Below are 23,018 nucleotides of genomic sequence, written 5' to 3'. Positions count from 1 at the left end.
GAACTGGACAAGTTAACAGGGAAAGTTAGATATCTTCGAGACCAAAAGTTCATCGAGGACTGGGGGAAATTTGTGGAATATCTGAAAAGTACATGTGAAGTACAAACAACGCTAGTGGGGTTTAAAGAAGCACTGTAAAAACTGAGATATATTGTTAAATGAAAATGGATGATTGGAGGGGGGACTAATGGCAATAGAAGACAGAAGAAATGCGTAAGCAAGAGTTAAATATGGATGACTGTCAGAGAAGTTGAAGGAAGTCCAAAAGTATGGAATTTGTGAAAATTTGGATTAAAACTGTATATTCATGTTAAAAAATTAATAAAAAGTATTATAAAAAAAAAGAAAATCTACTCAGAATGCATCCCAGAGATGGCAAAAGCAAGCCACTCTTGCATAGATTCCACCAGCATTCTAGGAATCATATCATAATAGCCATCTCATCCTGAAAAACATCTGCTTTCCGTATCTTTGTCTGCTTCACAATTAAAGCCTTTAAATTAGGTTCTCCTTTTCACTCATGCTTTATCTTGCCCAGCCCAAAGGGAAGTAGTCAAATTCTCCCTGGTTTAAAGGTTCAGAAGGGAGAGATAAGTAAGTATGTCTTGACTTGCAACATAATCAGCTCTTGCACCCGATCAGCCTTTTGGCATGTAAATGTATGCAAATCTTCAGCAATAAACCATCTCCGCCCCTATCTCTTGCTCTCTTTGGAAGGAGAAAGCAGGAGTAATCACAGTGCAGTGGTGCTGGGCAGAGCATTTCTGCTGATGAATGCAGCCAATAATAACAGAGTTTTATGTATCATTAATTCTCTCTGCATTCAAAACAATAACTTTCTCTGAGTGCAGATAATGCAGTAATCACTCACAATTGCCAATAGAGTTATCGGCATTCAGCTGTGTAAAACAACGTCCAAAATGTGTTTCTTAGCCACTTAAACACACACACCCCAACTCTCACTCTTTAACATTCACATTAAATGCAAAGCTGCACAGAAGCCTAACTCAACGAGTCAGCAGCTGATCTTCAAATGGGGGCTAGCAAGGCAGACCACTTCATGTGTTCTCACATAACCACAAAATGGAAGCTTAGGGACTGTAAATCAGTCTATTCACTTGCTTATTGCATTGTATATGACACCAAGAATGGGTCCCTAAAATGTTGACAAACACTGTAAGAAATCCCTACTGATTCTGATCTTTCTGGACAATTGTTCTTCCAGGCACGCTCCCCAAACTGCCCATTGCTATTTTTAATCCTCACTTTTGTTCTGGTCAATGTTGACTGACAATCACCAGCAAAATGTGCTGAGTGTCACTGTGCTCTCTCAATGGATAGTCCCTTTCACTTGATATACATGTGAAGAGGGGTCTCTGTGACCAAGGTGCAATAGGTCCCCACGGTTACATGGCTTCCTTTGACACCACTGCTCACATGTTAGGCATGGACACCAGCAGAAGGAAAGCCAAGGCATGTAGGCTTCCCCTGGACCTGGGACTCAGAGAAATCAAGTGTTCTATTCCTGAGAGGTCTACATGCATAGCAACACACAAAGTTTGTAGAGCATTTTAGACACATAGTACTCTAGTTGTATGTCATTGTTCCTTCTACTTGATGGGAATAAAAAAGAGGGGCATCCGTAGAAGAGGTCTCCTCACGTATGTAGAAAAATGTTGACTTTGAATTTTTAAAAAGTAAAGAGGGGAGGGTGGCAACAGGTCAATGAGAACTGAGCATGCTCAGTGGCCTGCATGTGCCATGAAATGTTGAGAGCAGTTCAGCAACAGTTGAAGAAGAGAGAGAGGAAAATAGCCAGAAAAAGGAAATGTGAGGGGAAGGAGGGAGGGAGGAACTAGCCTGTTCAAATCCCAGCCAGTTTGTAGAATGACTGAACAACAATAGAAACCATTGTATTGTTGTATAAATTATTAAAACACCGAATAAACAGTTTCCCAGCATTACTATTTTTCAAACGTATATATTTATTGTTGCAATGAATAAAAAGTGAATTCATTTAAAAACATTCTTGTGTACTGACTTCATAACAGTTTTCTGTATTTTCTCAATTATTAGAGCCTAACATTACAACAATTAGCATGGGAGAGGGCACAAAAAATTGAGGTTTGAAAGGAGTCCTCATGCTCTTAAAGGTTGAGAACCCCTGCTGTAGACAATACTGAGCTAGATGGACTGATGATCTGCCCCAGTATAAGGCGACTTCCTGTGTTCATTTGTAGAGAGAAGGTGATGGTAAAAAGAGAGGGGAAATAATATTAGATACCGGATAAACTTATACCCTGTAAATGAATAGAATACAAAAGCAGTACACAGCTAATCAAATCAGCCTACTACTGATCCCTCTTCAGTCAGTTGCAGAAGGTCAGGAAAAAATGTAATTCAAAGGAAATGCTGGAACCAAATGTATGTTTTCTTGATAGTCAAGATTGCTTCCCTGAAACAACTACCTTCTTTAGAGGCTAATGATCTTCTCTGTTAGGCTCACATGGCTTTCTCCAGTCTCCTTTGGTAGGACAGCATCTCCACCTCTTTCATGAAACGAAGGCATAATTCATCCTGCCATGGTAATGCCACACACTGAACTGCCACAGGGAGCCCCACAGCACCTTTCACAGCCTGCAAGAGATGTTCAAAGAGCAGAGTTACTGGGAATGCTTAGGCTCTGGGTCTCAAACTTTCTAGAGTGATCCACCCTGATCCTGTGCCTGTTTCCTCTGAAGTAAATCCCACTGACTTACTTCCAAGTACACATGCATAATAAGGCAGAAAACTTAGGATCACAGACCACCCTCTGAAGACAAGCTGGGGTCAATCATCAAGCTTTGCCCATCTATCAAAGGGTAGACTCCTGATCTCTCTCTCTCTCTCTCTCTCTCTCTCTCTCTCTCTCTCTCTCTCTCTCTCTCCCTCTGCTGCCTTGGGGGCTATTGGCCAAAATACATTTTTTTTAAAGCTGCTATTGTGTGTCTGCATGGACAGGGAACATCAGGACTGCTCTCTGACATTGAACTGTAGTCAATGTTCAGGGTAAGTTGGGCTGTTAGCCAAATAATTCACCAGTGCTGCTATCCCCTGTCTTTTGCTTGAAGATGGATTCAGACAACCATTTGTGCCCTGATAGTCACTTAATATGCAATGAACAAGTTTTAAGGATTGCATTATTTGCCTAAAAATGTTGTAATTTGACCCCCTTCCTGTTACAAAATGAACACAGTCCTGAATGTTGCCGCTGTTAGACCTGCAACTCTTGTCTCAAGTCTCCTGTCATAAACTCTTCCTTCCTTAAAGAAAGAGGACAGAAGCAGTCGGTTGGGATTAGAGAGATGTTGCTATGATTCTCTGTTTCTCATGCACAGTATTTCACCTAAAGCTGAAACAATTTTGCATCAAAACATTATACAGTCGTACCTCGGCTCCCAAATGCCTTGGGAGTCGAACATTCTGCCCACCAGGGCTTCTGCAGCTTCCAGTTTCGGAAGTCAAGCGTTTCGGAAGTCAAACGAACTTCCAGAACATATTCTGTTCAACTTCCAAGGTATGACTGTATAATGAATGTCCTTTTGTAATTGTTCCTTCTCCAAATATCCTCTGGGTATATACATTTGCCATTTGGCATCATCATCTGACACCCAATGATTGTGCAGTTGTAATAAACATGTGGCAGTATTTCACAGGTGACATGCAGTACTAGATAGTATTTCAAAGCAACATGTAGCAGTCACCATTTAACAACCGAGGTCCAAACAACATTACCTAAATGCATGGCCACCCCAAATCCACATCTCCTGTAACTGTTTAGTTGCAGCAGATGTGGGGCATGTCATCATCATGCTCAGTGTTTCTCCATTTCAATTCCACATCATTGGATGTTGCTTATGAGGGATATGAAAAAGCTGAACATGATGATGGCATTGCATCATTCATGCCCTTATAGCAGTTAGTATTGGACAGTTTTGATAGATGATTTGCAATAGTATTTATTTACTAAATTTATATGTTATATCATCTTAACTCATTTATGCAATAGACAATTTCAGGTGTTGATGTCAAAGTTCGATTCTGAAATCAAATGCCACATTGTGGGATCATACAGTTTGACATAAAAATCTAAGTTTTGAAAGCCACTGAACTTGAAATGTTCAGCTCAGACATCGCTTAAATCCAAACCCCGTGTTGCAATACAGAATAATCTCCTCAAATACAGCCGCAACATGTGGCTAATGAATATAGTAAATGTGTTATTATTATTAGTAGAATGTCATCCAAAATTTACAATTCATCAGCTTCAAAATAATATATATATATCAGTCCATAGCCAAGAAGTAGTCAATGTATTTGAACCGCTTAAATCCAGACAGACCTCTTTCAGTCTCTTATCCCAGGGGTCACCAAAGTGTCCTCGGTGCTGTCCCAGCTCCTCTTCATCAGCCTCTGTAACGGTAGTGACTGGCACAACTCCAGCAGGAAAGTTCAAAAGATTGTACAGCATGGTATACGAGATGGCAGCTGGAGGAAAAGAATATGCAGAAGAAGCGGTCTGATGGAATCCAAGAAGTAACGACACATACAAAGAAAGAAAACTATCCCTGAGCTACAGCCTGAAGTGGTAACAGGTTAGCCACATTAGTGAAAACGAGGCCCAGTTTACAGACCCATCCCAGAAAATCAGGAATAGCTGCACTGCCTCTGTGCTGCTATTTTTCCATTTGGCTTATAATGGAGAAAGGCAAAAACAGATTCTGGGCCTAACTGCAAGTCCAGTCCTATTTCAGAACTGTCCTGTTTCTTGACAGATATTCAAGAATCTTCATGATTATTACAAAAGGAAAGAAAAAGTGATTGAAATATACATACTTTGTGAATAATGAGGCTTACCCAATAGTTTTGAGGGATATCTAAGATTAAAGGCAGGTCCCAGAACTGGACAAAGGACAACATCAAGCTTGCTTTTCTTCCACTGGTCAACAAACTTTTTACGATAAGCCTGAATGTGCAGTGCAAGAGCATGTTAGAGTTTAGGTGAGCAGTTAGAAAGAGTCTGGAAACTGCAGGGGTTGTTATCTGTTGAGAACAATACTGCCAGCATAATCCACCTTACTTCAAGTGACATTTCTCCAATGCATAGATATATCCATTAAGCTGCATACAATATCTCTACTGAATTAGTTTGCGTGCAGCTGTAAGAGGGAGGTGTCTGTAAGAGTCTCTCAGGTACCTTGGGCCTTGGTCATTTAAAATTTTACAGGTCATATTCCCTCCCCAACCCGCTGGGTTGCTAAAGTGCAAATTTAAACCCTGATTAGATGACAAAACTAGTATGTAGGGCTGTGAACCAGATTTGACTGATTTCTGAACCTATTTGGCCCAATTTGCATCCTGTCCAAATTGGGTTGAAGCAGGTGCAAAATACTACCAGTCTGATTGGCTTGTAACAAATTGATTTGTAGAGATGTGTATAGATAGATCTGCAGTAGTAGTAATAATAATTTATTTATACCCCGCCCATCTGGCTGGGTTTCCTCAGCCACCCTGACCGGCTTCCAACAAAATAGTAAAATACAATTGTCTGTTAAACATTAAAAACATGTAGCTCAAAACAGTCTCTCAGAAAGCCAGACAGAGTGTCTCCCAAGTGTTGCAATTGTTAATTACAACAACATATAAGGAGAACACAGAGGTGCCAACTTCTCTGGAGGATTGAGAGGACCAGCTTGCCAGGTGGCAAATGAGTGGGACCCCTTCCTCAACTCAGTGTCAGAATACAGATAGGTAGCCGTGTTGGTCTGCCATGGTCAAAACAAAATAAAAAAAATCCTTCCAGTAGCACCTTAAAGACCAACTGAGTTAGTTATAGGTATGAGCTTTCGTGTGCATGCATGTATCTGAAGAAGTGTGCATGCACACGAAAGCTCATACCTATAACTAACTCAGTTGGTCTTTAAGGTGCTACTGGAAGGATTTTTTTTATTCAGTGTCAGAAGACAAAGCCAGTGTCTGAAGTAGAGCTTTAGGGTTGGCTATGATGTGACCTAGGGGAAGAAAGGTTGCAGGCTGGAAAAGGCAGCAAGCTGAAGGCTGATTTCTGTTTGAATCCAAGGCTGCAGCTATGAGAGGCCCTTTGGGGTGTTAGTGCTGTGAACCCTCCACTGTAGGCTCGAGTTGTATATATGTGAAACTAAACCGTATATCATAAAGACACCCCCTTCTCCACTGTGCCGCATTCCTAAAGGAATGGGTAAGCACACCTGGAGCCCCTGGAATCTTGAACTGCATTAAGATTGGGGAGGCATGCAATAATATATTCACAGAGATATGGGCACTACTCTTAAAACTGGTTGCAACCCTTAGAGTGAAATTCATATAGCACAGTTTCTGTATTAAAACTGATTTCTCAGCCCAGATTAAGCTTTGCTTTTTATTTGTCCTCCCACCACCACCACACACAAAAAATGTTACCATCACTTTGTCATTCAGCTCCCACAGGCAGTTCACAGACCTGAAACATGCAAGACATAATAAACAGCTGATAATATTAAAATGACAGAACTGTCACTGCAAGATCATAAACATGAGCAAGAACATAAGTACCTAAGACAAGACAAGTTTGAGGCTGACCAAGACATCCTTATTGTACAGATTATCATTATCCCACATTCTAGAGCATCAAAGTTCTATTTAACATAACGAATGCCTTTTATTTTCAGACCTCACCTCCAGCTCCACAGGGTTCCTGATTTTCACAGTGTTATCTGGCAATGTTCATTCCTGGAGTACCACAAGCAAATGCTGCTGAATCAGAAGTCATACTAGCTCAAGGTTGAACAATATTGATAAGACTTTGAGTTAACTACAGCAGCAGGAAATATAGCTCAGAAGGAGGTTGGCGAAATCAACCTCCACGCCCCCCATCTTATGTAAGGCACCATCCCTTACGTCTTGTGCAGGCCTCATTTATGTATGTTTGTCAGAATCTATTGCACCTCTTACCTTACTCCACACAGTGCATTGAGATGGCTGGCCAGTCTTGGAAACTAGAATGTAAACAAAAGTGGATCCATTAGGACTAGTAGATTTCCCCCCTATATCTATCTATCTATCTATCTATCTATCTATCTATCTATATTGTGGGGGGGGGGAATCCCAAAAGTAATATCTCTAATCTTGGAAACTGAAGACAGTATAAATCTTTCTTTCTGGATCAACTTTACTATATGCAAATATACTAGCCAGAGGTTACTCTTGCTCATGGGCCATTGCAGTCCCGTCTACCAGCGCTACAGATTTCTATAGGCTATCTGGCTCCAACAGCAGGTCTACCACCTCCTAAACTAAGCATGATGGAGGATAGAACTAGCGGTATCTGGCCTGGGATGAACAAACCAAGTGTCCACCTGGACTTCCCTTCATTTCAAAACTAGAGTTGGAACAGAGTCTTAACAGCCAGTTACTTGGTAGATCTGCTATTCTTTTTTCTGTCCCAGCTGCTAAATTCTTCATTCATCCTGTGTACTAGATTGACAAATCTGCTATCTTTCTTTACTTGTGCCTACCATCAGAACCTCTGTTCCTCTAGTTTTACAATATTTCCCACCCCTCAATACCACCATGTCCTGAACTACAGTGATAAGAGTTGGCACGGTGATTGTTCCAGATAATAATGGAAGAAAATAATTAGTTATTTTTAATAATAATTTAATTATTAATACAAAATTTATTTACAAAAGGAAATAGCCACCTAAAAGTGAATAACCTCCTAAACCAGGCCTTTGGCCCTCCAGATGTTGCTGAACCACAACTCCCATCATTCCTAGCTATTGACCATGGTTACTAAGGGTGATGGGAATTGTAGGTCAGCAACAACTGGTGGGCTAAAGTTTCCCCACTCCCAATCTAAGTAAAATGGTCAGAATACAATATCTCAGAATACATCAACTCTAAATAGCTTCTGTGGTACCTCTAGTGGAAGAAATGCACATAAATAACACACCCATTGTAGCTCATTTCTCATTTTACACACAACATTTTATAATAAGAACATTTTTCAAAAATGTTGTTCTTAAACTTCTCTCTGGAGCAGCAGCAGCAGCACGAGATTAGTAATATAAATGAAACCTAAAGAGGTCCAAGACTCACCCAGGGCTTGACAAACTTGGCCAAAACTTTCCTCACGAATTTTGGGATTCTAAGATGAGCCACTTGGGGTTTCAAGCATGGGTCGACTATATCTCTTTCACTGGAAGGCAACAGAGGAGGACGGTGAGATAGGGCAATCCAGTTCTCTTTTACACAGAAAACATTGATTTCTCGCAAAAATGTACTGCAGCATGATGATGATGAAAATAATAATAATAATAATAATAATAATAATAATAATAATAATAATAATAATATTTATACCCTGCCCACTCTGGATGCCTCCCAACAGAATGTTAAAAACACGATAAAGCATCAAACATTAAAAACTTCAGATGTCTGCCTTCAGAAGTCTTCTAAAAGTCAGATAGCTGTTTGATTAACATACAAAATTTGCTCTCCTGGGATGTGGTGACTATAGCCATTCAGTTAGATGGCTTTAAAGGGGGAGTTAGACAGATTCATGGAGGACTGGACTACCAAGCTGCTACTAGTCCAGATGGTTAAATGCAACTTCTACATTCAGAGACAAAATACAACTTGCTGAGGAACAGTGGAAGTGGGATATCACCCTCATGTTCTTCATTTGGGCTACCCAGAGGCATTTGGCCGGTTCCTATGAAAACAGAATGCTGGGCTCAATGACCCTTTAATCTGTTCCGACAGGATATTTCAAGGAAGCTTACCATGCTAAGAATGCAGTATTAATTGGCAAGTCCCTTACCACAGTACTGCTGAACAGTGAACTAATTTTACTCCTTCAGAGTTTGACTCTGAAGGTTGAGACATACTATGTGGCAGGAAGTGACATCATTGGCTGCTCCACCCTCAGGCAGCAAAATGTCTTGAACCAGCCATGCTTTGAATACCTGGACAGCATTATTTGATTAGGGTTCTTGTCCTCCTCTTTGCTCTTCTCTTGTAGTGTCTTTTAAGAGTCACGGTTACTTACAACATAGCCAACAGTGTTGAGCCTCCATCAGCAAAAAGGCCTTTGATGTAAAGTTCATCTATGGCATAGTCCACTGAAGGTGGGGTGAAGGGAACGAGCTGCAAAAAAAGGGTTGGTCATTGAGCAAGTATCAGGTTCCAATTCATTGACTCAAAGTCTTCTTTCACAAGCACATCCCAACTTTCTGCTCCAGACAGAGGTCAAGATTAATTCTTTCCTCATCTGCTGTTTGTCTGCTCGGAATGCAGACACACGCACAGAACATCTTTCCTTCCCAAGACATACAAGATACAGGAGCCTATGAGCCAAATTCGTAGTGTGCAGTCCACCTCCACCACCTTCCCCTGCCACTAAGGGTGGAGCATGATAGAGCAGTAGAAGACTATGCATGGTGTGAAGAAAGTGGTAGAGAAAAGTGTTTCTTCCTCTCTCCTAAATCTAGAACCCATGTGTGTCCAATGAAGCTGAATGTTGGAAGATTCAGGACGGACAAAGGAAAGTACTTATTTCGCACAGGGCATATTTAAACTATGGAATTCTCTTCCACAGGAGGCAGTGTTGGCCACCATCTTGGATTAGACAAATTCATGGATAATAAGGCTATGAATGGCAACCAGCCACAATTTCTCCCTATGTTCTCCCTCCACTGTCGAGGCAGTGTGCTTCTGAATACTGGTTTCTGGGAGTTGCAAGTGGGGAGGGTGTTCTTGTGCTTGGGTCCTGCATGTGGACTTCCTATAAGCAACTGGTTAGCCCCTGTGAGAACAGGGTGATGACTTGGTTGGAGGACTGCACTGCAAGATTCAGAGAAGTGCAAATTTCAAGGATGGCTGTGTTTCAGTTCATGTATTGCTGCAGAATTAGCTAAGTCCACCTATAAATAAATGCAAACTGAATTCATTCCTTAGGGTGACAATGCATTTACATTAAATGTCTTCTATTTCTTTTGGTCTTTCTTTCTCAGTTAGCTATCCAAGTATGTGTGTAGTTAGGACCGGTACTGTAGAGAGCCAGGAGGGAATTAATTACCTCTGAAACGCTATTTACCCCAAAATGGAAGGCATCGTGAAGCTGACAAAGACCTTTTTTAGATTTTTCCAAAGTACCAACTTCCAATAAAACTGTATTCTGCAGGCTGAGAATTCTGTCCTCAGCGCTTAACAATAGCCATTTATAGACTGCTTCCAGAACTGGATTGAATGTGCTGTGTAAGTAGAGCCAACCATCTTACAATTAACTTTCTTTGTACTTGGCTACTTATATAAATGCAAAGGGCAACAGTCCCAAAGGTACACACCGTATGGCCAGCTTCTTGGAGAAGCTTCTTGGTTTCATGCACAGCCCGCCTCATACAGGGAGGGAGCAAAAAATAGCCATCAGTGTCATAATAGCCAATCCGAAGTGGCATGGAACTAGAGTATACCTAGGAGAAAAGAGAGAGAACCTTCAGGCAATATAATCAATGGATAGATAGATTTGGAATCAATTTGTGGAAATCAGAATTGGTGGCAGGGGAAAATTGCTTTTGTACTGTACATTGAACTAGATATCTCAAAGATCACAGAGCTGCTACCAAAACCAGCAGTCGCATAAACAGTTAAACTAGAGCACTAGAGTAGAGGGGAGATTCAGAATAGTCATGACGCCATGAAGCTTATTGGGTTATCATGGGCTAGTCACCATTTTTCAGCCCAGGGATGGGGAACCCTTTTTATCCTAATGTCACATTTTCTTCTGAGGGCCACATACCAATGGTGTACAGAGCCAGAGTCAAAAGTGGGAGGAGCAACTAATGTGAACAGCAATATCTGTACACAGTAGAGTAGTTTCTACAAACACTCACACACCTCTCTCTATGCTTTATCCCAACAAGCAGTAAGTATTCTCAGAGTTTAAGGACACAAAAAACAAACTCTTAATTGTTATCAGGAACTGAAATTTATAGCAGAGCATATCCTTTAAATTGAAAGTTGTTATATAAAATTGCTTGGGCTTGCTTAACACTCATGGGCAAAGCTCCATTATTTGTTCAATGTATGAAAGAGCAGGATAATAATGCTATATTACGGAGCTGTTTACTTTCAGTGTATGGAGAAGAGCAAAAGAGCAAAGCGGGGAATCAAGTTAATGCAGAACGAGTAAAATTAATAGTAGGGAAAGGGGGAGACAGTTCCTAATGCAACATGGGTTGCTACCAAGGCACTCTCTACAATGACTCTGGCAATGGCTACCAAATTCAGGAGCAGTGTCTACAGCTACAGGAGCAATGGGGTTCTCTAAAATATCACCCATAACATTCCCACACACTGAACAATTCATGATGTAATCTTTTATGTACCTCTTCATTGAAAAACACAGGCGGAACGAAGGGGTCCAGCTGGAACATGTCATCACATAAGAGAGCCTTCATGCACAGAGCTAGACTTTCCACATCCCTTGCCATTGGGCCCACTGTTCCTGGAACTTCAATTGAAAAGAGAAGGTGAACATGGTTGCACATCATGCACAACCCATAGGATATGGGGTTGTCAGATATGGAATGATGACCATCTAACAGAACGACAGAAGTGCATTTTAATCCCTAAACATTTTTTTTAAAAGTTTGCATTTTTTAAAGGCAAAGGGTGAATGAATGAGTGAACATACAACTGCACCAAATAAATGGGTGAAGAACCCAACTGAAGTATGGTGGGGAGAGAAAGTGAGAGCAGGTTCCGCTTTTAACTTGCTAGTCAAAAACAATATAAGTTTCAAGCTGGAATGATACCTGGGCCAGACACTGTTTAATTTTTACCCAACATACATCACTTGGAGGAGATCATATCCTCACCCCACCAATGTGATTGAAAGGTGTCTTCCAGCTACATATTCAACCACAGCACCCACCCAATAATCATCTGCCATAGCACATACATGCACTTTTTTGCATTCAATCAAAAGTGATCCTTCAGATCTTTCTGAATTTGGATAGAAAAGGAAGAGGTCCTTTACCTGTGAGTATTCCATCAATGGGGCCCCTTACTCCTAAATTGCTGTAGAACAGAGAAATGTCAGAACATGCAGCTGGGAAAAATATAAATCTGATACATGGACAATTCTGCTGCCACCAGAACTACTGCCAGCTTCTTGGAGGATGGCCACCCAAACAACACATTATGTTCATTGCATGCTCAGAGTGGCTACTTTTGTTGAAAGAAAAGCATTTGTGGAGCCCTAAGCCATATCAAGGCCCTGCCTTGGTTTCCTGTCGAAAATTGCCCCCCAGCTATTTGCCCCAAAGGTGCTATTTACCAGACATGAAAGCAATGCCATAAACCAACTTTCCCCAGGCTAGTGCCTTCCAGATGTTTTGGACTATAAATAATTCTCACGACCTAATGAAACCATCTGAGGTTTTATTCTGTGGTTAGTTGTGACAAGAAAGATACAAGAATAATAATGAAACAGAACCTAACCTCTTCAATGAGGGAAGAAAATGAAATCAGTTCACTATCACTGAATCAGATAGATTTCCCCAATTATTAATTGAATTTATATCCTGCCCTTCCTTCTGAAAGAAAGGATATACACAATAATTTATCAGAAGAAGTTTTCTTAGCAGCAAATTTATGCAAATAATGGAAAATTGTCTTTATGTAGGCTGCTGAGTCAATTAGTTCACAGTCAGATAGGCGAAATCAATGTCCATTTGCCAAGCTTCCCCAGCTGCATAAATGGGTTGCTGCCCTGGGTGTGTGTTTAGTTTTTAAATATATCTGCTGGGTTGTTGGACTTTTAACTGGTTTTAAGCTTTTTTTAATTGTACATCACCTTGAGATGCTTGTGTGTAAGGTGATTAATAATAATGAACAACAACAACAATTATACTATAAGCTGAACTATGCACAGTAAATATTTTTAAAAGGGAAAGGATTTGTGGGATTTGAGAGAGGCTGGCATGTCTGATGAGTATTGCAATCAGCATAATATTCACATGCATTTGCTATGCTAAAACCACACCAGATAGAAATGGGAGTAATTTTATGGCTTTAAACCATGCTTAACCAGGATTCCTGGCTTAGCATGGCATCCGAATCAGGGATAATTATGTGTTTTGCTTACACAAACAACAACAGATAAGCCAAAACACACCTTAGCTTAACATCAAAGTTTGTTTGGAAGGAAAAATCCTATAACCCCCAGTTTAGACATAACACACCTTATTAAGTCAGATATTATGTTGCAAACTGTCTAAAGATTTTGTGAATATAGCCATGTATACTGTTAGTCCTGCTATTGTTTAATGTAATCAATATAATTTGTGGGAATGGGAGAAGGATGAGTGACTTTTTGGAAAGATGGTTCTGCAAGGTTACCAGAATCAGGAAAAGCAAGTTCCAATGTCTAATAGTGATAAAGAAGAGATCTTTTAACATTAGATTAAAGGAAAGCCACATTCCTTGGGAGATAAGGCTGCACATGCCAATTTGCTTAGACCCTCAGAGCACCAGGATGAGAACAGAGATTATGATCTTTGACTTATGTAGCCAGAAAAGGCTTTGCATTTAGATGGGGGTCTGAAAGATGCAAGGATCTTGCAGTCTCAAAAACTTTCCATGTCAATCTTGCAACACAGATCATATCTACAATTAAGACTGCACCACATAATCAAGAGACTGAGTTGATGGTATACGAGTGGTGGCATCAGAACAATCTTCGAGTGAAGATTAAGAAAGGTTCACCATGGTGCAGCTCCACCAACTCTTGAAGCATCTTCAAGTTCACAGTAAATATTAACTATGGTTTACCATGCTTTTTAAACTGTGCCATCAAGCAGATCACCCCCTAAGAAGTTCGAGAGCTACTCAGGAAGTCATTCATCATCTTTCCCAACCAAGGCCTCCAATATTTATATTATGAGAGAGAATTTTCATGCTTTGTAGCAACAAATGCCATTCATTTGCACAGTAGGCGATATTATCAGTAGATACCTCAGTCTGCCTGCTGTTGGCTTCAGCCCACAAAGACCACAGAAGCTAGAGGGTAGACGGATACTTCCACCCAAATCTGATCCAAATCCCAAGATGGACCCTCCTGCAGCTATTAGGGCACCTTCCCCTCCAGATGATCCACCAGGGCCTCTCTTATGATCACAAGGATTCACAGTCTGGCCAAAAGTAGAGTTGCTGCAGTCATAGCTACAAGACAGTAGAAATACAGCAGTTACCCATTTGTTTGTTAGAAGGCAATCAATGCACTTGCTAAAAATAGATGCCTGTTGAACTCACAATGGAACTGCAGATAAGTAGCATTCAAAGTACTATCACCCTGTATTAAACATGTGCCATCAACCAGACTATAATGGGCTGAAAACAGAGGGCAGGTACAAGCAGCCATATCTTGGCAACAAGTTTAGGCAGGCCTGGCCCACTGACAAGGCAGGGTCAGGCACTCACCTTGAGCCGCAGAAGCCTCAAACGGTGAAATAGGATATACCACCCTTGAATTTAGGCTTTTTTTTTAATGCCCAAGCAAAAGAACTGTGGTACTGGCCATATTCGAAAGAGCAAAAATACTCATAATACTAATTTAGCCTGGAATTTCCAAGAATGCATTCCATTTTAGAGCTACATTTCAAAATAGGCTACCAGGGCTGTTCCCCAGGTGCTAGAATGGTTGACAGATCCAAATAACGGCAGGCTTCTGTATTTGCAAAGATAGTGGAATGGCCATTATAGGTTGTATTCAGCTAACTTTTACTGTGAAGAGGAGACACATGGAAATTAAGGAACCTAAATTAGTCATGGTCATTAATCTCAATGGGTCTACTCTGAGTAAAAATTAGTTAAATGCAACCCATGTGTCTTTCTTCACTAGAGGCCTCAGTGCAACCTGATACCTGACTAGCACTCAATGCAGCTTCATCTGAATGTCTGTTGCCCTGCTGCATCTTAAGATCCTTCAACCCAGATCCCTCTCACCTATGCAAGATACAGAGCCAAAGTCTTGTCCCTGTTTTACATCACCATCACCATCATCATCAGTTAATTTATTTAATTTTTATACTGCCCTATACCTGAAGGTCTTAGGGCGGTTCACATAAAATAACAAATACATAAAATCAAAACAAAAGCAACAACCCAATTTAAAAAACCCCAAACATTGTTAGTATCTACACTCTTTGTGTCAAAGATGACTGCAAACTCCTGGAGGAACAAAATAAACACAGATTCGCCATCTGAAAAGATGGTCACGTTACACTTGGTGGCCAAAACCAAATCAGTGGCATTGTCCAACACTTCCTCCAGCTTGCTAATCTTCTCTTTCTCCTTTAAAAAGCTACCATTTCCAGAAGTCTTCCAGCTGCTCACCACCCAGAGCAGGCAGCACTGTGGGACTTTCCCTCCATCACTCTTGGAGGGAATTGAATGGCCAGCATGGGTGCCCACAGTGTTCACATGCTACATATCAACCTATCTCATACCCATCACTGGTAATGAATGTGCCTCAGAATCTGACATTTTGAGTCAGTGAAAAACTTTTACATGTATGATTTCATTTTGTTAAAAAGTCAGAGTGAATTGATTCAGTACACAAGGTTGACTTGCACCAGTACACAAAAAAGCATATGCAACTTACTTCAATAAGGATTGTGGGACATTGGTGATTACAAATGGATTTGCTCCCTGTCTTTTTAACACCTCGACCAGCACACTGTCCTCTTCTGCCAAGGCACCAAGTGACTGGACCAAGCCACATGTTGATAAATGACCCTAGAAGCAAAGGAGCTTGTTAAATGCCTGGGTGGTTGTGGCTGTTTTTCAAACTATTAGAGAAACAGTTCTAAAACAAAACTCTGAACTAGCTCTGTATTTTGATAACTATCCAACGCCATAACCTGCTTACAGGCATTTTCTGCTAGGTATTCTAACAAAGAATTCTGTGCAACTTGAAAGCATTCTTAATAATAACACACTTTGCACTGCCATCTCAGTATACACTGCAATATCAAATAGCTGGGCGGTCAACAGTTTTATGTTCTGCTCTGTTTTGAAGTTCTAACCATAATCTTACAAAGCTTTTTTATATGAATCCCAGATTTGCTGCCCTAGGCGTTTAGTAGTCCTACTTTGGTCCATCTGCACCCAACTCTAGATAACCATTGTGACTCAGAGAAATGGAATCACCTTATATGCAATGTGGTCCTTGATGCTGACAGGCACACCATACAGCAAGCCCCTTTCCTTCTGTTTCTTCAGCTCCTGGAGATGTTGCTCACATTCTGGAATAAAATGGCGCAGGCAGTTCACCTCCTGGTGAACTGCTAAAGCCTTTTCAGTGAAAAGCAAGGGAAACATGGTGGAGAATGAATTAGTAATAGATATGTGTCCCTTTGATACAGTGTTTGCATTCTTCAAATATCTAAATCCAAATGAACTTCTTTGCTACGTCAACCCTAAGCAAAACTAGGAGTGCAGGGAAAGCCAGTCATTCCACCCAAGATACCTTTGGCGGGGCTGGGGACATAGTGTGTCTGTGGCCACACAAAAGCTTACTAGCCTGGAAGAAGCAATAGATTCTTACAAATGAGCTACTGCATACTATGATTCTACAAGAATGAATCCAACAACAGATTACCACTATTAATATTAAAATACTGAATCCTACACAGGACCAGCTCTACCATTAGGCAGAGTGAGGCAGCAGCCTTGGGCAGCACATGCCAGAAGGTGGAGAGTGACACCAAGGATTCAAAACAGAGCTGGGTATGTCATGTGGCCTGCCTCATTCACTCTAAGCTACCTTGCAGCCTTTAGTAATAGTGGAGAAAGCTGTCCCGTGAGTGGTGTAACTAAGGTTCAGCTGCCAGTCCAGTTAGCTTCTGTATATGAAATTTGAGAGGGAAGAGGAAAGTGCCGTTCTTTCCTCAACCTCAGACAGCAAACTGTCTTGGACTGGCCCTGATCATACTCTTGTTGCTCCCACAACCCCCAACTTACTGAAGAGTAATGGATCTTAACTGTGGGAAATCCAGAGAGGGAGAGAGAGAGTAAGTGATCACGATCTGGCAAAACTACGCTTTAGACCTGAAAGTGCAGACTGAGACACCCAAGAGCCCAAGACCTAAACAAGTATTCCTAATTGTAAGAGGTGGTGTTGGGAATTTCAACTAAATTAGGAAAAACAAGTTTGTGCAAATTTACTGAAATAATCCTGATTGCATAGTGCTGGGCTATGTCCAAATATTTTGGCTACTGTGAATATGGACATTTTTGTCTTAGAGGGACCAGTTAAATAAACTATGTATTGATTTATCTGAAATATTTCTATACTGCCAAATACATTTTAAAAGTATCAAGATGGTGAAGAACACAACATATCATTCTTCTCACCTTTTCCATGTAAGTGTAAAGGACGCTTTCTGGAGACAAGGACCCTTCCTTCAGCTTCTTCACTAGCTCTGCCAGAGGCAGTGAAAGGACATGAGTGGCTTGTACCCCAGGATTCTGTGGAGACAGCATACCGCATGGCAATTCTCATGGACTATGTGGAGAGGGGATGGGGAGCTGAGCCCTGGGACCTCTCTATCCAGCCCTCAGAACTCACCTCCTCCTTAGGCCACACCCCTCTCCCAAGGCCACACCCCTCACTGGCACTGAGCAGCAGTCTCCTCAAGCTCTCTTGCATGGCACTCATCTGTGCTTGAACTTTGACAATGACTTCTGCATGCATGCCTGGATAAAGACTGGAGAGATGTCGGGGGAGTGGGGTATATACGCTTTTGATATTTTGCATAGCTGGAGTGCAACCTACTGTTAAAAAGGCAGGAATCATATCCCTTGCTTTGTCTGCTCCCCAACTGCTTCTCCCAGCCTACCTTGGGCATGTTGTCTCTGGAAGGTTGCCCCTAGGGCAGTGTTTCGCAACCTTTTCCTGACGGTGGCCCCCTTCCAACCTTATTTCTTTCGTCCCCTGTCCTACCAGTAGAAAAGTAGCTATTTTGTTTCTAAACAGAACATGTTTTATTTAATTTTTTTATAATTATATAACTTATATAATTTCACCTGTGGCCCCCTTGGGATATCCTGGGGGGCAGTGCCAGATTTACGTATAAGCTAAACAAGCTATAGCTTAGTGCCCCACTCTCTTGGAGGGTCCCCAAAAAAATTTAAGGGAAAAAAACTGGATGTACATTTCCAAAATATAAGATAAAAAACAAATAAAATAAAACATGCATACAGCAACAGTGTTTTATGTTGTGTAGGCTCCTATGATGTAAGTAATGGGCCCCGCCTGCTCACCAAAATATCACTGGTTTGCTCATTTCTATATCAAGGGTGCCTACATTCTGCATGGACTGGTTGCATGGCAACATGTGCAAATGGCTTCAGATACCTATTAGGACCATAAATTACAATACAGTGGCACCTCGGGTTAAGTACTTAATTTGTTCCGGAGGTCCGTAGTTAACCTGAAACTGTTCTTAACCTGAAGCACCACTTTAGCTAATGGGGCCTCCTTCTGCTGCCGTGCCACCAGAGCACGATTTCTGTTCTCATCCTGAAGCAAAGTTCTTACCCTGAAGCACTATTTCTGGGTTAGCGGTGTGTGTAACCTGAAGCGTATATAACCCGAGGTACCACTGTATAGCATATATTCAACACAAAAAACACTGACAATTTGTTGTTGACAAAGGACAGCTGGACCAGTAGCTATGGGCCTCATCAAACTTAAATCCGGCCCTGCTGGGGGGTCCCAAGGGGCCATATCCCTGCCCCCCCCCCAGTTGAGAAACACTGCTGTAGGGAATGAAGTCTTTGGGCTAATAAGAGTTGCCCACTCCTTCTGTAGAGTTTTGTTAATGTCAAACATTTACCAGGCTTTCTATTTCAGTTGTTTCCAGACGACATCAATCCAAATCTGATCATACTAAAAATGTGATTGTTCACTGAAATTCTTTTCTTTGTCAAACAATTATTCCAACCTGTGTCACTATAACAGAAGTCTACGGTGGGAATATCACACACATATCCAAGAGATGTATACCTGCTGTTTAAACTCCTGAACAACTTTTTCCATTTGACCCAAACCATGGTCTCTTTTCCTTCTTGCCTCTTGTATTTGTTTTTTGATCCTGTTCTGGCCCATCCATCTGAATGCCAAGAAAGCTGCAGCTGTGCTGCTGGTCAGAGCAAGGACAATGTGAATGTCAATCTTAACCTGAGGCCATGACTGCTTCAACCATTCGTGGATCATAGTGGAAGCACTCTGCAACTTTCTAGAGTCAGATCAGCAGACAGTATTTGTGGGGTTCTGAAAAGACAGCACAAAAATAACGTGAAGGCCAAATAATTCCATCAAGCTACTCTATATGCACTGTTCTCCACTAGCTGCAGTTAATTTCATATGTCCCGAAATGCACAGGAACACATTTACAGCCTTCACCTCAAGCGAATGCTGACAATGAACTTGGAGAGCAGGACTGGCCCAAGACATTTTCCTCCCTGAGGCAAAGGACAATATGACACCCACCCCCCACAATTCCATGTACAGAAGCCAACTGCACCAGCAGTCAAACCCTATAGTTCCTTAAGTAGAGCATGAGACTTTCAACCTCAGGGTCGTAGGTTTAAGCCCTATTGTCAGGGTTTCTGGGAGAAGTGAGGAGATGGCAGAGGAGACGGAAAGCGAGTGGGAGGAGGGAGAGAGAGACGAGGAAGAAGATGACGGAATTCGAAGGGAATCTATGAGCCTAAGCAGTGAGTCAGAGGATTCCCAAAAGGGAGCTAGCATGATCAGGCGAAAAGCAGGAGAAGAGAGAAGCTGTGAAAAGTCAGGAAAGGAGGGGAGAAAGCCCAGTGAAGCACAGACGCTGTCAGAGGGGTCTCAGCCGGAACGGAGTAAAGGGGGTGGAGTTGTCAGCCTCTCGGAGGGAGGAGGAACAGGAGAAAACAGAGAGAGGGGGTTGGAGCAAGGTGTTCAGCCGGAAAGGGTAGAGAGTGGAACAGGGGGCAGTATAGAGGACGAAGGAAAGGTCAAAAGCAACGTACGCGCGCCAAGTTCAAGCATAGAGGCGCGCGGAAGTGGGGAAAGCTCAGAGGAGGAGCCCGGCCCCAAAGCCAGAAGGAGGGGGCAGGAGGCGGCAGAGGATTCAGCCTCAGGCGAATCCCGGAAGGAGAGAACCCAGGGGGGCAGAAAGACCCTGCGGAAAAGAAAGGAGAGGAAGAGGTGGTCTAGAGCCAGGCTATTAAGTTGGTGTGGAGGAGGGGAGGAGTCAGAGGGGGACTTCAGCGGTCTAACGTGACAGACGTACAGCCACAATGCTGAACTGTGAAAGAAGCAACTATCATCAATAAACTTTTCCTGTAAGTAAACTATAATGGAGTAAGGTCTCTCGTGAGCTGGGACCCACCTGGGTGGCTGTGACACCTATGATGGGCAATTCTATGATTCAAAATTGATGATGGCACAGTGGTGGACTTTGGGTTTTGAAACACCCATCCTGCCTCTCACCTTCTATTCTAAGTCATTGCTGAAGACCCCTGTGGTGCACTCTCGGCTCGGCTCTCAGTGTGGGTGAAACAGTCGCCCTCCCCTAAACCATAGCTGTCAACCTTCCCATTTTTTGCGGGAAATTCCCTTATTCCAGCCCCGTTTCCCGCTGCTATCCCGGATTGTTAGATATCCCATAGACTGTCCCTGGGACAGGTGAGGCTGCTGATCCCTTATTTTCAAGGCTGCTGATCCCTTATTTTCAAATCTGAAAGTTGACAGCTATGCCCTAAACCTGCCTCTGGATGGAGCTGAATCCTCCTTTGCACCTGAGACAGCAAGCAAAATTAGATGGCTCAGGACAAGCCATGTGGCAACAGAAGGAAATGGCTGGGGAATTCAAGAATGGCTGCAGGCTTCCGCTGCCCCGCTAGCCTCTGCTGCTGACAGACACCTCACTTTGCCTAATGCCCTACTTGGAAGTATGATCTTCAGGTGTGATTCTGTGTGGCTGAATGCAACAATAAGCAAGTTTCTTCCTTCTTCCCACCTCTCTATCCCTCTTGCCTCAAACACACACATTATAAGCATATTTCATATGCTCAACCTATGCTATTTAGGTGAAATTTTTATGCTATTTAGGTGACTTTTTAAAAAACATTTTCAAAATAAGCAATTTTAAAAATAAAAGGAAATGCCTCATTTGGGTTAGAGTTCCACATAGTGATGGGGGGAAACATGTTTTTCTACATTTTAAGTAGATAGATAAGGATGGAGACAGTTTAACTCTCCCCTGGAGGCCCTCTGGAAAGATTCTCTGATAGCCTTTTCAGTAACTCATGCCTCCTTTCAGTGGAACAAGCTAAGGACTCTGAATACAGAGGGCTTGGCATGGTCCTACAATTTCACTGCCCTGTACCTACCAATTGTAAAGTGGACACAACTAAGGCAGGCTCACCAAATACATACAGAATTAGGTGCTTTCTCCTCAGTTAAATATTATGGAGTTAATTACTACATGTGCCGATTTAATAAAAACAGGATTTTAATGCATTTAAAAAATAAATAAACCTAACTTTCCTGCCTGGATAGTGCAAATTTGAGGACCCTGTGGCCCTCCCGATGTTGCTTGGCTGCAAAGCCCACCATACCATTCTGAGGCTGATGGGAGCTGGAGACCAACAACATGTGGAAGACTGCAGGGTCCCTATCCTGGAATAGTGAAGTCATCCAGTTTCTACCTCCTGCCTAGCTCTGGACATATATGGGCAGAGTTGGACATACATACATACATACATACATACATACATACATACATACATTGTCAGCATCCTATGCGCACACAGAGAGAAAGATCCCAGCATGTGCACATTGTAAGAAACAGCACAACAACCTTGGTCAAGCATCTGCTATGCATGCAGTAGATTCAACATTAAATCTTTAGCATTTCCAGATTGGTTCTAAAATCCCAGAGAGTCACTGCCAATCAATACACTGGACCAATGATCTGACTCAGTATAAGGGAGTTTCCTATGGACTCCTGGAGACACTGCACTACCTTCCTTCTTCCTCCAACTCTACCCTCCCTTTTCCTTGCATAAATGTGTATCAAGTAGATGCATTTTCCAGACTCTTGCCCAAATGCACAACCACATAAGTCAAATTCTTAAATCTCACTTTGTCTTTCTCACACTCTCTAATTTTCTTCCCTTACAAAAAAGCCACACTTACCTTCTCCTCTAATCTCCTTCTCTTTTCTTGAAGCTAAGGAATTGCCCAAGCTGTTCAGCATTCGGAGTGGGTGGCTCCAGGGAATGCAGCCAATGGGGTAGGGGTTCAGCAAGTGATCTTTTTCCTTCTCCAGGAAGCACTACATGTGTGTTTGTTTCAATCAACTCTTATAGCGGAAATCCAGTAATTTGATTCATGAGGAATTACAGTGCAAGGTTCTTGTTGTTTGACACAGGCTCAGAATAGTTCTGGGGCTACTCACATAGTACAGACTTCCAGCCTACAGGATCACCATTTCTAACAACATCGTAAGGTAGCAGGAATTCAACGGCTGAAGCTTTCCCAGTTCAGAGATGCAGTAAGAGGGAAACAACCATATGCTGCATTTCTGACTGCTGACGGGGGGACAGGAGGGACGGGACCAGGCCTTAATAGCCTACCATTCCCCAAAGCAGGAATTAGCCCTTGCAGTGTATGTCAGGAGTGGTGTTTTTTTTAAAGGAACTCTGATTTGATCTGTTATATATTAAGAATCCATTTGCCATTGGGTCAGCAAATATGCTCCAGTGAGCTGTGACAGAAGTGGGATGGGAAGGTATCCAAGAGGGTGATAGCAAATTGGAGAGGTATAGTCTGAAATTTTATGCTGTACTTGTATTTGTTTGGTCATTCTTTGTTATGGTAAGATGGGAGCGCTCAGGCTGCTTGT

At 42.0% G+C, this 23,018-nt stretch overlaps 1 protein-coding gene across 6 annotated transcripts; it reads right to left on the bottom strand.

Annotated features, from left to right (window-relative positions):
- Positions 1 to 1,965: 1,965 nt before the first annotated feature.
- On the bottom strand, positions 1,966 to 22,904 carry LOC309345259 (vitamin D3 hydroxylase-associated protein-like). Of its 6 annotated transcripts, XM_081868246.1 has the most exons (17): positions 22,310 to 22,904; positions 19,133 to 19,399; positions 17,479 to 17,592; positions 16,273 to 16,416; positions 15,725 to 15,858; positions 14,077 to 14,283; positions 12,098 to 12,138; positions 11,445 to 11,569; positions 10,404 to 10,529; positions 9,107 to 9,204; positions 8,155 to 8,254; positions 7,009 to 7,052; positions 6,478 to 6,517; positions 4,897 to 5,005; positions 4,382 to 4,527; positions 2,469 to 2,637; positions 1,966 to 2,224 (listed from the first exon to the last, which is right to left on the bottom strand). In XM_081868246.1, the coding sequence occupies exons 2-16, from the start codon at positions 19,340 to 19,342 to the stop codon at positions 2,503 to 2,505; spliced, it is 1,773 nt and encodes a 590-aa protein (XP_081724372.1). In that variant the 5' UTR covers positions 19,343 to 19,399; positions 22,310 to 22,904; the 3' UTR covers positions 1,966 to 2,224; positions 2,469 to 2,502. The 6 variants fall into 6 exon arrangements, 4 of the variants coding, with proteins under 4 accessions (XP_081724372.1, XP_081724370.1, XP_081724371.1 ...); XM_081868244.1 differs by having other exon boundaries at positions 1,966 to 2,637; XM_081868245.1 differs by lacking the exon at positions 22,310 to 22,904 and having other exon boundaries at positions 1,966 to 2,637; positions 19,133 to 19,626.
- Positions 22,905 to 23,018: the final 114 nt, after the last annotated feature.

The sequence above is a fragment of the Podarcis erhardii genome, assembly GCF_964252035.2.
Source record: "Podarcis erhardii genome assembly, chromosome: 6".
In the NCBI taxonomy this organism is placed as follows: domain Eukaryota; kingdom Metazoa; phylum Chordata; class Lepidosauria; order Squamata; family Lacertidae; genus Podarcis; species Podarcis erhardii.
The sequence above is the reverse complement of the archived record's forward strand: the minus strand, read 5'-3'. Positions and strand labels throughout refer to the sequence as shown.